Source organism: Zosterops lateralis (genome assembly GCF_965231275.1).
Source record: "Zosterops lateralis genome assembly, chromosome: 11".
NCBI lineage: Eukaryota > Metazoa > Chordata > Aves > Passeriformes > Zosteropidae > Zosterops > Zosterops lateralis.
The window spans coordinates 16,321,327-16,334,873 of record NC_139771.1 but is presented as its reverse complement, the minus strand read 5'-3'; the positions used below and the strand labels follow the sequence as shown (position 1 = coordinate 16,334,873).

At 44.2% G+C, this 13,547-nt stretch overlaps 1 protein-coding gene across 1 annotated transcript in view; it reads left to right on the top strand.

The window, feature by feature from the left end:
• Positions 1-13,547, top strand: part of LRIG1 (leucine rich repeats and immunoglobulin like domains 1) — a gene marked incomplete at its 5' end in the record, with an annotated part of 89,554 nt that overhangs the window by 39,337 nt on the left and 36,670 nt on the right. The window contains one exon of the mRNA XM_083869751.1: positions 653-727. Coding sequence (XP_083725877.1) covers positions 653-727 — 75 coding nt within the window. The remainder of the gene's footprint in view (positions 1-652; positions 728-13,547) is intronic.

Below are 13,547 nucleotides of genomic sequence, written 5' to 3'. Positions count from 1 at the left end.
CAGTCACACGGCCAGGATCTGTTTTCAGTCAGGAAAACACTTCAGGCATCAGCCCCTTGCAGGACGCCTTTGGTGGTTGCAGGAGGGGTGGCCTGTGGTTCCAGTGCCCCGAGGGCTCTCTGTGCTCCCCAGCTGCCTGAAGCAGGGCACCCTGTGTCTGGTGACATTACTGTGCCCAGCACTGCTGCCCTTGTGAGGAAATCCCTGTGGGATTCCCAGAGCTGGTCCTGGTGTGGAGAGGATGCCACTCATTGTGCCCCCAGGTCCTGACCTGGTGTGGAGGGGGATGAGCAGGGGCTGCTGCTTGAGGAAAGGGTTAAATTCCTGTCCTCAGGCAGTGGCACACGAGGCCTTAGGGTGCAGAAGTCTCCTCTCTCTGTGATGACTCTGAAAACACAGGCTAGTGGAGGGCTGTGGCACAATGCTTTGCTCTCTGGCTCTTTGGGGGGTGGGTGGCAGGGGGGAAAATCAGCCTTGTTCTTGTAAAGACAGGTGGAAGCAGTGATGGTGGCTCTCATGTATTAAAAGAGTGAGGTGTGGGCAGCAGAGGTCCAGACAAACCCCTTTAGAATGGAGGCTTCTGCCCCAGTGTCAGCCCTCCCCTGCTCCTTGGGCACTGCTTGGCTTCAACCTTGATTTCTGTTTGTTGCAGGCGACTGGACAACAATGAGCTGACTGCCATTCCCTCCCTGGGATCTGCTTCTTCCAGCGTCCTCTCCCTGCACCTGTAAGTCACTGCCACCTCCTTTGGCTCTGGGCTCTCTCTGGGGTGGGTTTAGCTGCCTCTCACAGTTTGTGTCACACTCCTTATTCTTGCTGACTCTAGATTTTGGGGTTTTTTTGGCTTTCTGGCACCTTAATTAAGAAACATCATCTGGAGTCAGTGTGATTTGTGTGAGGTTGTGTGTTGTGCTTATGGTCAGTGGTAACTTACGTCAGTGAATTCCACAGGTTGAATAAAACTCCTTTTTTCTCATCTGCCTCAACCATTAGGTCATACTTGTGCTATTAAATTTTACCTTTTCTTCATTGTTCTTTTTTCCCCTGGCCCTGTTCTGATCATTTCTTCTTTCCTCATAAAGCCAGAGACTATTCACATCTTAATCTTTTAGGGAACTCATTTCAGACCTGTTTTTATGGTCTCTTTCAACTTCATTTTAACACTTTCTTTTGAGAGAGCAGTGATTGTAAAGCATGATCTACAGAAGGTTTGAAGTTCCTAACTTTGGTAGTTCAGATGGCCACATCAGACACCTGAGCGCCCTTGTGTACCAGCCACCAAGGATCTTGGCTTGATGGGGCATCTGAAGGGAACAAAATATTAAAATATCAAACTATTTAGTACCTAAAGAACGTGGATTTCTAAAATTATTTTTGCATGTGTCTGCTTGTAATGTGCACTGAGAAGGAATTTTGCTGAGGTATGCATGATACCTCCCAGGTTCCTGTGAAGTGTTTATAGCTAATAGGGACTCCAGCAAAGTGCTGGAGCAGTTCAAGTGGTGGCTTCCAGCCTGCAGGGCCCTGCAGTACACCTGCAGGCAGGTATCTGTGTTTTCCATGGATTTGGTACTTCTTGTGCTGGAAAATGCCTGTGACCACACCACCAGCTGATTGATCTCTCTTGGTCAAAAGGCTCTGACTTAACTCTGAGGTAGCCTTGATCTGTTGGCTGACGGTGCTCCCACATTTGTGCTGTGCACCAGGATTCGAAAAAGACCTCCAGAAATCTGATTTATGGATGGAAAGCTTGCCTAGAATTTGCCATCCAGGGATACAATTTTAGGCCCCCCAGATCGGCTTCTCTTTCTCATGAAGTCTATAAATGCTCTGAGTTCCACAAGTCCCTGTTGTTATTTTTGCTATTAATTTAGCCTTTGGCAAAGAACCAAATTGCTGGAGCTTTGGGGTTTTTTATTCCTGAAATGAAATAAGCAGTTTGGAAAGGAGGAATAATGACTGGTAGAAGGCAGTAGATTTACAGCTCCTCTGAAATTTCAGAGTGGTGCAGAAGGAGAAGCTACAAAGCCAAATGATAAAAGGATGGTATTCGGAGCAAACCTGCTTAGTATCACTTTCCAGAAATTTGAATTGCTCTCCTCAGCTGCTACACATAAATAACTCTGATAGCAGGATTTGTAATGCTGCTGTCATACTTCTGCAAGAAGGATCTCTTTGTTTAGCTTGTATTAGAGAATGTCACTTCTTTTCCCCCTTGCATTTCCTTTTAATTTTTATCAGAGATAAAAATAACCTGAAAGATGTTTTAAAGTACCTCCTTCAATCAATGTTGCTGACTCACATTGGGATGATTTGCTGAGGAAGTGAAGTTTTCTCCATCTTTGGGAGTCTTTAATCAATTGGTTGGCTTCCTAAAAGATGATCCTTTAGTTCAACCCTAGGTAAATGGGCTTGATAGGCAAATTGGTGGGTAAAGTTATTTAGCCTTGTGTGATCTAAGGAACCAGATTATATTGTCATACTGGTTTCTTCTGGCCTTCCAATCTGTGAAGTAATAATTGGGGAGGCTGCCAAACCAAACCCGGGGTGAAGACTTATAACGAAGACTTGTGTACTGAGAAACTGGTTTATGTTTAAGTGTATAGTGTTACAGTGTATTCTTAATGCTAAAGAAAAATAAATACATTTCCTTTTTTTTTTTCCAGTGTTTAGAAATGTGTGAAGTGTGTTTACCTCACAAACCTCTGAAGTAGATTTTGTATATTGCATGTGGTTAAGTATTTCCAAAGGACTGTTAATGTATTATAAAAGCAAGGGTTGTATATTTGTCACTCAAAACAGCCCTTCTGAATGAGTTACTTCATCTCCTACTCTTCCTAAACAGGAGAACCCACTTTTTTTCCTTTTGGGGCTGGTAGAAAGAATACTGCCAAACTCAAATTCCCTATAAAGTTTTTGTTTGTTTTGTTTTGGGGGCCTTTTTTTTTTTTTTTTTTTTTTTTTTTTTTTTTTTTTTTTTTTTTTTTTTTTATGAACTTGGCTTTGCATTCCCTGATTTTGGCCTTTCCATACCTATCTCCATCACCCAAAACTTGCTGTATGAGGACCACAGGCCAGTTAAGTATCCACGTTAGCATGTGAGAATCTGTTGAAGAGAGAATTCTCAAAGCTCTCTGCAGGCCTTTGGATGTCCCAGGCTGCAGATGGATGCAGACAAAACATATGTATCAAAAATGCTTTGTCCTGATACTCTGCCATGAAGTTTGGTTCAGTTTAGTTATTCCTCGAAGAATCAGTTTGTTTGCCTTGCACGTAGAAAATATTGCCAAAGTCGTTCATTTCAGCAAGAGCAAACATAAGGGACTTGATAAGGCTTTTAATAGAACAGAAGGAAAAAATAATCTATGTATGGGTTACCAAATAAAGACAGACATTAAATGCAAACATCTGTTAGTGCAAACAAAAGCCAGGAAATTCAGCTGGGAAGGGGAGAGACTGAATCTGGATTCATTCCGAAAATGCATTGGAATAGCTGAGAGGAGAACCTTGCCTGAAATTCCCACAGCATTTGTAATTTAGTTACAGTTCCTAGACTTGGACATTTGGGAGTTGATGGCAGGATGTTTTCACTGACATGCCCTTGGCTGAGGATTTCCCATCCCAGTGCAGCTACAGTGTGTTAACTCTGAAGGTTCTTGAGAAGACCCTGTTACCTGATCTGGGGGAGAAAGGGATAATGGAAGAAACCATTTATTTGCAGAACTTAGTCTGTTTATATCCAACTTCCTCACTAACTTGCACAGAAGAACTCTGAGGCTTGCCAGAGTAAAGGAGCTGCAATCAGCTCTGCACTGCTCTGTTATTGTGGTTTTCCTACAAACCCCTGAGCAGGCACGAGCTCAGCTCTTGCTCTGGGGCCTGTCTTCACTGCTGCTGCATCTACCTGCCTGTGGGTAACTGCATCCTGGAGGGGTTTGGGCCATCTGGACAGGATCTTGGAGGTGGATCCTGGTCCTCTGCCCTGGCTCCAAGCCTGGTTCAGTCAGCATCCTCTGACACAGGCTGCTGGGCAGCTGCAGGGCTCAGTGCTGACCAGACCTCAGGAGTGAGCCTGATAAACAGACCACACGCTGCCACATCCTTAGCTGGCTGGGAATTAAGGAAGTTAACAGATTAAACACTTAAAAATAACTTTCATTTCTTTCACTGTAAGTCTTTTAAGCCTCCAGCCATTTAGGAACAAAAGGGACAGTGACCCACAGCAGTCAGCTCTGTGTTAGCAACAGGTTTGAGATACTTTGGCCGCATCATCTTGCTCTGCACCAGCACAGACAACAAGGAACTCAGAATAGGGATTTTTAGAGCAAAAGGGTGTGAAATAGGATTAGCTGAATCACAAGAAGATGCAGTGACACTGCAGTGTATTTACTGGGGAAAGTGAAATCAATAGGACTACTCTGCTGCCAAACTGAGCAGAAAAGTCTCTTGAAGAAAATCAATCTTCTTTACAGACTCATTAATGTAGAGATCAATTCACATTAAACTGTAATTAAACAGAGAGCTAATAGGAGAAGGGTAAGTGATCTACTGTGCCCAAGGCAAAATATATCTTGTGAAATTTGAAAACCAAATAAATGGAGAATTGAAAACTGGGAGTGGCAGGGAACATGCTAGGGCTGCTTGAGAGAGGGCTGATGAGCTCAGATGCTGGTTGGGGCAGCATGATCCTCATGGAAAAGAGGGTACTCTGTGCTATTCCAGCTGGATGTCAGGTAAGACAGGTCAAAGACTTCAGCCAGCCTCTTCTGTTTGACTTGCGTGGTTTCTTGAAGGGCTTTTCCTCTTAAGTGCTGGGGATTTCATCATAATTCTGGTTAAATTAGCCACACTTAAGATTGTGACCCTTGTTTCTTGTCTAACTTGGATTTTCTTTGACTCTAATTAGACCTTTGTACTAGGTTAAAGTTTACTGTTCTTGGAGTTCCATAATGTGACAGAATCAGGACCACAGTATTGAGCTGTTGCCTCATTCTTTCACTGTGAAGGCTTGGGAAAGCAGCTGTTATTTTAGTGCTGTTTGCACTGCTTCACTTGTGTTGTCAGATGGGGTTTGCAGAGACTTTCTGAAAACCCATGTGGTCCATCAGATTCTTTGAGCTGCTGTTTTGCTTGCACCCAAGACAAAGGTGTCTTGCTTTGTGAGCTGAAACAATGCAAGCAGTCTGTGCTCTGCTGCTGAGTGGGATCTCACAAACACACCTTCCTTTCTGCAAGATTTCCCCGGAGCTGGCATGGTGGGGTGGAGATCTGCGACTTCTCTTCATCTTTGCTTTTCAAGTTAAGATGGTGCAGACTGTTTGAGCATCAGAACTGCAGCTGTGTCCATGGCAGCCTCTCAGGGTGACCCCTGTTAGGGGGAAGAGCCCAAAGCTGCTGCCATCTGTGCTGTGTAGAGCACAGCTCAAGCCTGAGCTGGTCCCTACACGAGGTGTGAGCTCACTTTGTGTTCCTGGCTAAGCCAGAGTAAAAACCTCTGTGTAGGCGGTGTTGAGAGCTGGGGAAGTTTGGCTTGCAGGAAGAATGAGGTTTGAGCTAACACAACAGTACAGACATAGCCTTGGAGGCCATTTGTGGCCTGGGATCCTGCTGTGCTAATTGCTGTACAAACAGAACAACTGCCTTGACCCCCAAGGGGTTTAATCTGCAAGTCATCTTTGCTGGAGTTAAAAAGGGATGATCTAACAATTAGAAATAAGGAGACTACTCTGTTAATTCCATCTGGGTCGCAGCAAGAGGTTTTGTGCTCACAAGCACAAAATCCAGATGACTCAGACGCAGCCGTGTGCAGGGTCTGGTCGGAGTCAGCAGGCTCTGCCTGTGTGCAGGACGTGCCTTGGGCAGCTCAGAAAACCACGCTGCCTTCCCATCCTCCTGATCCCTGGCCCAAAGAAAACTTTCTCTGGGAACTAAGAAGTGATGTAGGCATGTGTAGATACATAAGTGGGAGCAGATTGACCCCCAGCCCCTGCTTGCATCACCTATGAGGTGTAATGTCTGCAGGGGCCAGTTCTCCTGTGTTTGCTTAGGCAATTCCTCTTGGGGATGGAGGGAGTTGCTTTCTGAGTTTGGTCCATGCTGCAGGCTATACTACTGAGCTTCTGGGTTTGAATGTGAAATACATTAATATGGAAAGGGAAAATTAAAAGAATGCTGACAGTCAGGCTGTTCAGTGTGCAGCAATGTACAGGCATAAGATATTCTCAAACTCACCTCGTAAGTTTGTTTTGCTCAGAGTTCATATTAAGGCTCTGGTGTGTGAAGTCTGCAAGTTTTTGAGGCCAAAGACTGTAGGAGCCTTTCCCAGTGGAGGAAACTCTCATTAATCATGTGCTCCCAAGCACCAGAAGAGATGCTGTTTTGACTTCTCTTTTGAGCTGTTGGAACTGTTCTAATCATTTGCATGTCCTCTTTGAGCTTTAAGATATAACATGAGCACATGGAAATGGCAAAGGATCTGAGGCTATTCCAGGGAAATGAGTAATCATTTCTTTTAGAAAATCAACAGCAGTAAAGCACACAGTTATCAGACTCAACAAAAGAGCATCAGAAAGTAATCTGGGCACATACAGCAGAGTGTAAAAATTGGCCAGAGGATAAAGATAGTGAAAGTTGGTGGCAGCTCATGAAATACCAGTTAGCCCTGGAGGCTGCTCTATTATGTGTTTAATAACAAGGATAAGCATTTTGTGCAGCTTCTTCTGTGAGTAGAGAATTGCTTTGAGCTAGGCCAGCTCTGCTTTGCCATCTCTGTGCTGCTTTGCAGACCATGCTGGGTTAGTTTGTGTCTGGAGGAAGGAGAGGACACCAGTGGTCCTGTGGGATAGAGCACAAGGTCAGGAGCTGGAACACTGGAAGAGGATCTTTTTGTGCATGATCCACATATTAATTGCACCTCAAAGTAAATTCCCCTTTGGGTGGATCTGCTTCCTCCCAGCTGAAGAGGATCTACCTCAGGGCAGATGGAACTCCTGGATGTAAAACATCTCCAAGGGCAGGTGCATATTTTATGTACAATGCACAAAGTGGTTTCCAAGTTCTGTCCCTATGCAGATCAAGCCTGGATCAGTTGTTAGGGTCATTTGCAACCATGATCTTTTGTTAAGGTCAGTATGAAAAATAGCTTCATATTTGAGCCTTAGAATAGCCCAAACTCGCTACTATTAATATCTGTGGTAGATTGACTGTCTCATTTAATGGCGTATGGCAAATAAAGCACACGTCTACAAAAGCAATTCCTTTGTTAGTCTTCACAGACCAAGCAGATTTCAAATGTAAATAACTTGCTGAGTTGAAAGTTTTTTTAGCATATTGGAGTTTCCTGCCTAAAAACTGCTGGCAATGGCAATTCAGTTTGCTCAGAGGTGAGTAAAAGTGAAGTTGAAGCTACAGTAAAAGCAAGTTGAATTATTTCAGGGTATAATCCTCTCTCTACTTTCCTCTCTGAAAGCTTGGCCAATTCAGTTTTTAAACAAAATTGCACAATATCAGGAAGCTCTCAGTATGTGTTCCCACTTCCCTACTGAGATGGACCAGTTAATTCTCAGTTATCCTGGTTGTATCCTGGTGCTTGCTCAGAGCCTGAAATAGATGCCCAGAGAGGAGTAAGAACAGAGGTGGGGGTAGAATTGTGGGATTTAAGTTGGGTGGCATACAACACTGGCACCATTAGGAATAGTGTAGGGTGAAGAAAATGTTCACTGGAATGTGATCCTTCTATGTGCAGGTTGTAAGAGATTACAAAAAAGTCCATCAAAAGCTCATTTCTAACTGAATAAAGCCAGCTATGTGCTGGATTTTCTCTTATTTTTAACCCATGTCAAATTCCCCAATTAATTGCAGAAGTGAACAATAGAGATCATGTCAAAAGTGATTATCTTGCAAAAGCAGCCCTGCTGGGGGTGTGCAGTGTGGAAAATGTGATTGCTGGTTAAGATAGAGGAGAAAGTGATCTGTCACACCTTCAGATGGAGTGATCACTTGAGAGGCCACCCTCCCTTACATTTGTGTGCATAACTCCTGCTTGTTAACAGGAATTCCACGTGAATATTGATTGAGAATAAGTGCTTGGGTGAGTACATGTTCTGCCTGTCAAACCATTTAATGTTCAATTGCACATCAGGGAAAATAGCAAAGGTAGCTGGAAAATGAAACAGGAGTGCAGGGCTGTCTGAGTGAAAAGGCAGCTGTGTAAGTGGCCAGATCTGAGCAGATAAAAGTGATTTGGGGAGAGGTAGAATTAAGAGCTGATGACAAAAGAAAGAATCTATAAAATGGCTCATGGATTTTAAATATCATTTTAAATCATCAATTTTAAATATAATTTCCTGTCCAGTCCATCTACTGCAGATCACACACTGTGCAAGCAGTTCCTGAACAGGGTGGTGATTAGCACGAGCAGTCAGACCAAGGGATCGGACTTTGTATAAACCCTCAGGTGCCCTGGAAAAGGAGCACCTTTTGGTGATCTTAATAAGATATTTTTGCTCTGAAGGTTGTTTTCTTGAGAGTAAAGTCATCTTTTTCAAAATAGGAGGAACTGAAGAAATAAATGCTCTTATCAAAGAAGCTTGAAGAACTTACTGGCTAAGTGGTGGTGAATGCTTATATTTGACTTTACAGGATCTTTACCAGGGAAGCTTTAACAGCCAGTCTGGCTTAGCACAAAGGCAGTTCTACTCTAAATCCCAAATTTCCTCCTCCCTGGATGTTTTGACACCTTATTCCAAGGTTTCCAAAAGCCACCCTTCCCACTTGATGAGCTTTATTAGCAACAGGGTGCCTGGTCTTGTGAAGAGCCGCTCTTTTCTTTGCTAACTGCTTTTCCACATTGGAGCTATTCCTTCTTGCAGGCTGAGCAGTGTGAGCAGAGCTCAGTGAAGTCTGCCCAGAGGCAATCCCTGTTCCTGTGACCTTGCTGACAAGACAGATAAGCCCTTTCAACAGAGCCCAAGTGTGTGTCATGTTGGAGCAGACAGAACGCCAGCCTATCTACATCTCTCAAGTGTTAACAGGAGTTTGACTGGCCAGTCAAAAATGTGTTTCTTCAAATGCTGCCTTTTTCAAGAGGCAGGTCTTTTAGCAGCTTCTGCTGCAAGTTCCGTGAGACAGAGGGTTTGATGGTCTGGAAGAGGAATTCAAGTGTGTTGCCCTTTCTTTGCCTCCCTTATCATCAGTGTAGTTAAATTCACCTATTTTCATTGTGTTCCTGTCAATGGTGGGAAAAGCCCCTGTGTCACACTGTGGCTTAGAGACACAGACAGTGTATGTTATCAAGAAGTCTGCTTGCAGTTATAATTTGGATTAAAATTGCAGCATCATGGGCAGAGCCATTGCATTTGGTTTACACTTGAATTGCTTCTCTGCTTGTGTTATTGTCCCCTCCTCACTCCCATGGAGAGACAAAAGCAAAACAAAACCACCCACAAAACACATGCACTCTCTAGGCTGTGGTGGATCTTATTTACTTTGATCATGTATTACACAAAGAGAAACTAAAATCAGTATCAGGATTTAAGGATACATGTGCCTCCATGCCCTGTGCTTTTGGACCTTCTCGACTTTCAAATGAAAATGCCATCCTTGATGATCAGAAGCACAAAACTTGCATGTAGTGAAATGAATGGAAGCTGCTGTCTCTGCTCCAGCCCCTGCGCCTGTGCTAGTTCAGTTTGGATCTTGATTTTTAGGTGTCTGTTCTTCCTTATCACAAACTTGAGCCATCTTTGAGGCCAGTGATAAGGTGGGGGGCCTTGGCAGCAGCCCTGACAAGGGGACTTTGCAAGTGTGGGGCTGTGGAGAGCAGGAACTCATCAGAGCAGCAAACTGGTGGGGTGAAGCTGGCCTCTTTCCTGGCTTCAAGGAGTTACTTACGCATTTAATTTGTGATAGAAAATTGATTTTGGCTGGCATGTATCAGCGGCAAGAGAAAGCCCTTGAGGGAGAAGCACAAGAGGAAAAGCCAGTGGCAGAGCAAGAGAGTAGCAGACCAAGGATACGAGATGTAGAGCACAGAAACACTGACCTGACTGTCATCTGCCAGCAACTGAATGACCCCTTTCAAATACTGATACAGCCCTTCCTTCAAAGAGGCTCTGCTGAACGCCACGACCCCATTCAGACAGCTGGTGCAGAGCCCTGTGGTTTCCTGCATTCTTGTATGAAAACTGCCATTTGCCTTATATGACTCTCTTCCTTCTATTCCCATAGGACAATTCTCCTCCTTAGCAGAGTTCAGCACTCAGAAGAGCCTCTCCTATCCTTTGCAGCCTTGGAGTGCTTGCTCCAGATGGAGGTCAGGGAATGTGAGAAGTGACAGGAGCAGTGGTTTGGGCAGAAAGCTGGAGGAAGGGGTGAAAGGCTAGAAGAGCTCTGAGTGCTTGCAAACTGCTCCTTTCAAAACCAGCAGTGATGGTGTTCAGTGGCTTAGAGATTCTGTCCCTCCCTCGTGCCTTTGGCCAAACTGCATCACAGGTTGGGCAGCCCCTGCTGAAGATACCTGGCCCCAACCCTTGCAGGTGCATAATCCATTGAGGGAGATGTGCTCAGGGCTCTGCAGATAATCACTGAGATGGTCTAGGGCCATGAGGTTGTGCTCTGGTACTGAGTTCATAAAAGTTCAGGGACATTTGTTATAGAGAAGCTGTGCCAGACAATGAGAGATGCTTTGCACTGCCTGTTTAATGGATCTGTGCCCTTTGTGAATACATCATTTTAAAAGCTGCTGCAGAGCACAATCTTGATGAAACATCCAGTGTAACCAGAAGAGAGCTGGTCCTCTTAAAACCACCCAGTTGCTGATGGGGGGACTGTCTTGTAACAGAGACTGTCTTGTCTTCAGGAATCTTAATTTGCTTTGATGTCATAGCAGGTTGTGTAATCTGCTGAAGAGATAAGACAGCCTCTGTTTTAAAGATGACTAACTTCTAATCCTGCCCGTCCCACACATTTTGTTCTCTTAATGAAATGAAATGCTGAAGTCTTAGGAAGTTGTATGTTGCAAAAAATATCCAAAAATCATATGGTGACAAGTCAAAGTCCAGTGAAAGGAAGTGCAGATCAAAGTGAGGGAGAGAGCTTTGAAAAATGACATGACTTACCTCAGTGGATCTAGTACACAGTGTGAGGTCAGGCAAGAAGTCAGAAAGTTTACACAAACAGTGCTAGTGCAGAAATATTCCAAGAGAATGTGTATCTCACTGGGCATGTGGTGGTTTGGGGTACAATAGAAGAAAGACTTTCCTTCACGCAGTTCATACTTAACCCAACAAAACCTATTAATGATTGTTCATGAGATCCAGGCCTTTGCTTGTGTCCAGCTGCTGTGAAAGATTCTAAAGAAAATTCTTGATCCATGTGGCTGCCTTATGAAAGGGCTGTGAGAGTGTGCCTGGCAGCAGGATAACATCTGCCCAGGGCTGGGTACCCTGGGCACAGGGATGCTCTGGGGACACTGGGAATGCAGCAGGGTCAGTGCTTGCAGTCCATCAATGTGAGAGGCAGATGAGCTTGGTCCCGTGAGGGGCCACAGAGTAGCCTTTAATAGACAGTGCAAACATAGCCCCTGGGTCACACTGGGCTCACATGAATAGTGCTCTTGACTGCAGTGGGTGAGTAAGAGTTTTGCTTGTGGGAATAGAGTTCATAGCACAGCCCTCTGCAGGTGGCAGCTGCTTCCAGGCTCAAAGGGGTGAATTAGCAAATCTCATCTCCCAGACTGATTTCTGCCTCCAAACATTCATGACCTGGAACAGAGACACAGTCGCTTCACTGTGAAAAGTTGCATTTTTTTCCATCCCCTCCATCTTCAAAAAATCCTCAAAACCCAGATTGTTTTTTAACCCCGCTGTCTTGTCCCAGCTGTGTGTAGCTGGGGGTCGTTGGCTTCATGCTTCTCCGTCCTAAACCACAAAACAGGGTGAGAACATGACCTGATAAATAAAAGCCCCCTGGAATATATCTGTTTTGAAGCTGATGTACAGCAGATGAAGAGATTGTCTTCAGATTTTCTGCTGTAGTTGGATATAGTTGGAATAGCTCCATCAGCTTGTTCCTGCATTATTCCTATATATGATTTTAGGTGAAAAAACAGTGTAAAATGGTCATGGAATTTGTTTGGTGCATCTTAGGCCTTTTTTCTGAAGGAGTGCTGGGGAGAGGGAAGATCCTGACTTATGGTCTTAGGTAGAGCATATAAACCTTTAAGGGAAAATTCAGATATCCATAAAAAATTACACAAGTGACTTTTTTTAGTGATTTGGGATTTTGTGGGTTTTGGGTTGGTTTGGGGTTTTTTTGGGTTTTTTTCAGGCTTTTTTGAGGGTGGTGCTTTTCGGTTTTTTGGGTTGGTTTGTTTTGTGTGGTTGACCCTAAAATGCAGTGGCTGCCTGGCCTGCCACTGCTCTGTTCTTGTGTGTGCAGCCAGCACCTGAACAAACAGAGCTGTATCTGTGACAGCCTGGGAATCCGCCAGGATTCCTCATGGAAGGAGTGATTCAGAGCATCTGAGAAAAGTGGGGGCTGCTTCCATGCATCCCTGCTTCCTGTCCAAACAGAAACCCATGCAGCCTTTCTCTGAAAGGACAGTGGGGCAGTTCCCATAAGCAAATACAGTTTTTGTGTTGGATAAAAATACACATTCTTGTGACAGCACAAAACCTTGTGCCTCATGGATTATTCTGGAAAGGCTGATATGACAAGGCAAAGTGTCAAACAACTAGTGGGGCTTTCCAGAGCACTTGGGAAGTGTCGGGGCTCATGCACATCAGGCAGTTCAGTTTTTCTGGGAAGGTCTCATGTGAAGAGCTAGAGGATGGTGTGACACAGACTTCCAGCATGTCACCTCCATGTTTAGTTCATCTTCAGCTGCAGGGATGGCTTCACTCAACTCTAAGGCAGACATTTCACAAGTTACAGTAGAGAAGAAAAGGTTTTCTGAAATAAGTCTTTGAAAGTAAGACTTGAGAGTAAAATATTAAAACCAAGTAAGAAGTGTTGTACACTGATAAATTGTTTGAGACAAAACTGATGTGCAGGTCCCAATGACCTTCTTCACATATGTTAATAAAAAATCACTTAGGAGATGTTTGGTTATTGAATGCAAGAAGGTAATTATTTTTTGTGTTTGTGTAGCAAGTCACAGGCTAAAATCAAATAGCAAATCTTATAAGGTGGAAGCTTAGGAACCCATGTCTTTGATCTTCAGCATTTCTAGAAGGAACAGTACTGGATCTCCATCTCCTCTGAGCTGAGGAGGAGGAGGGCAGGTAGTTCCAGGCATGTGTTAGTCACAGTGTATGTGTGATCCATCTCTGGTTACTCTGCCTTTGATCTCCCTCCCTTTGCACGGCCAGTCTCTGACATCAAACCTTGCCTGTCCTTCAGTAGCAAACCCTATAACTCTTTCTGGCTCCAGCATTTTGTTTCTTCAATACTTTGTCAGGATGGAAATCCTAACCAAACCCTGAACTTTTTAAGTCTCTCTCTTTCTAGCCCTGTGATCTTCCTTGTACGCTAATTTTGAAAATGTG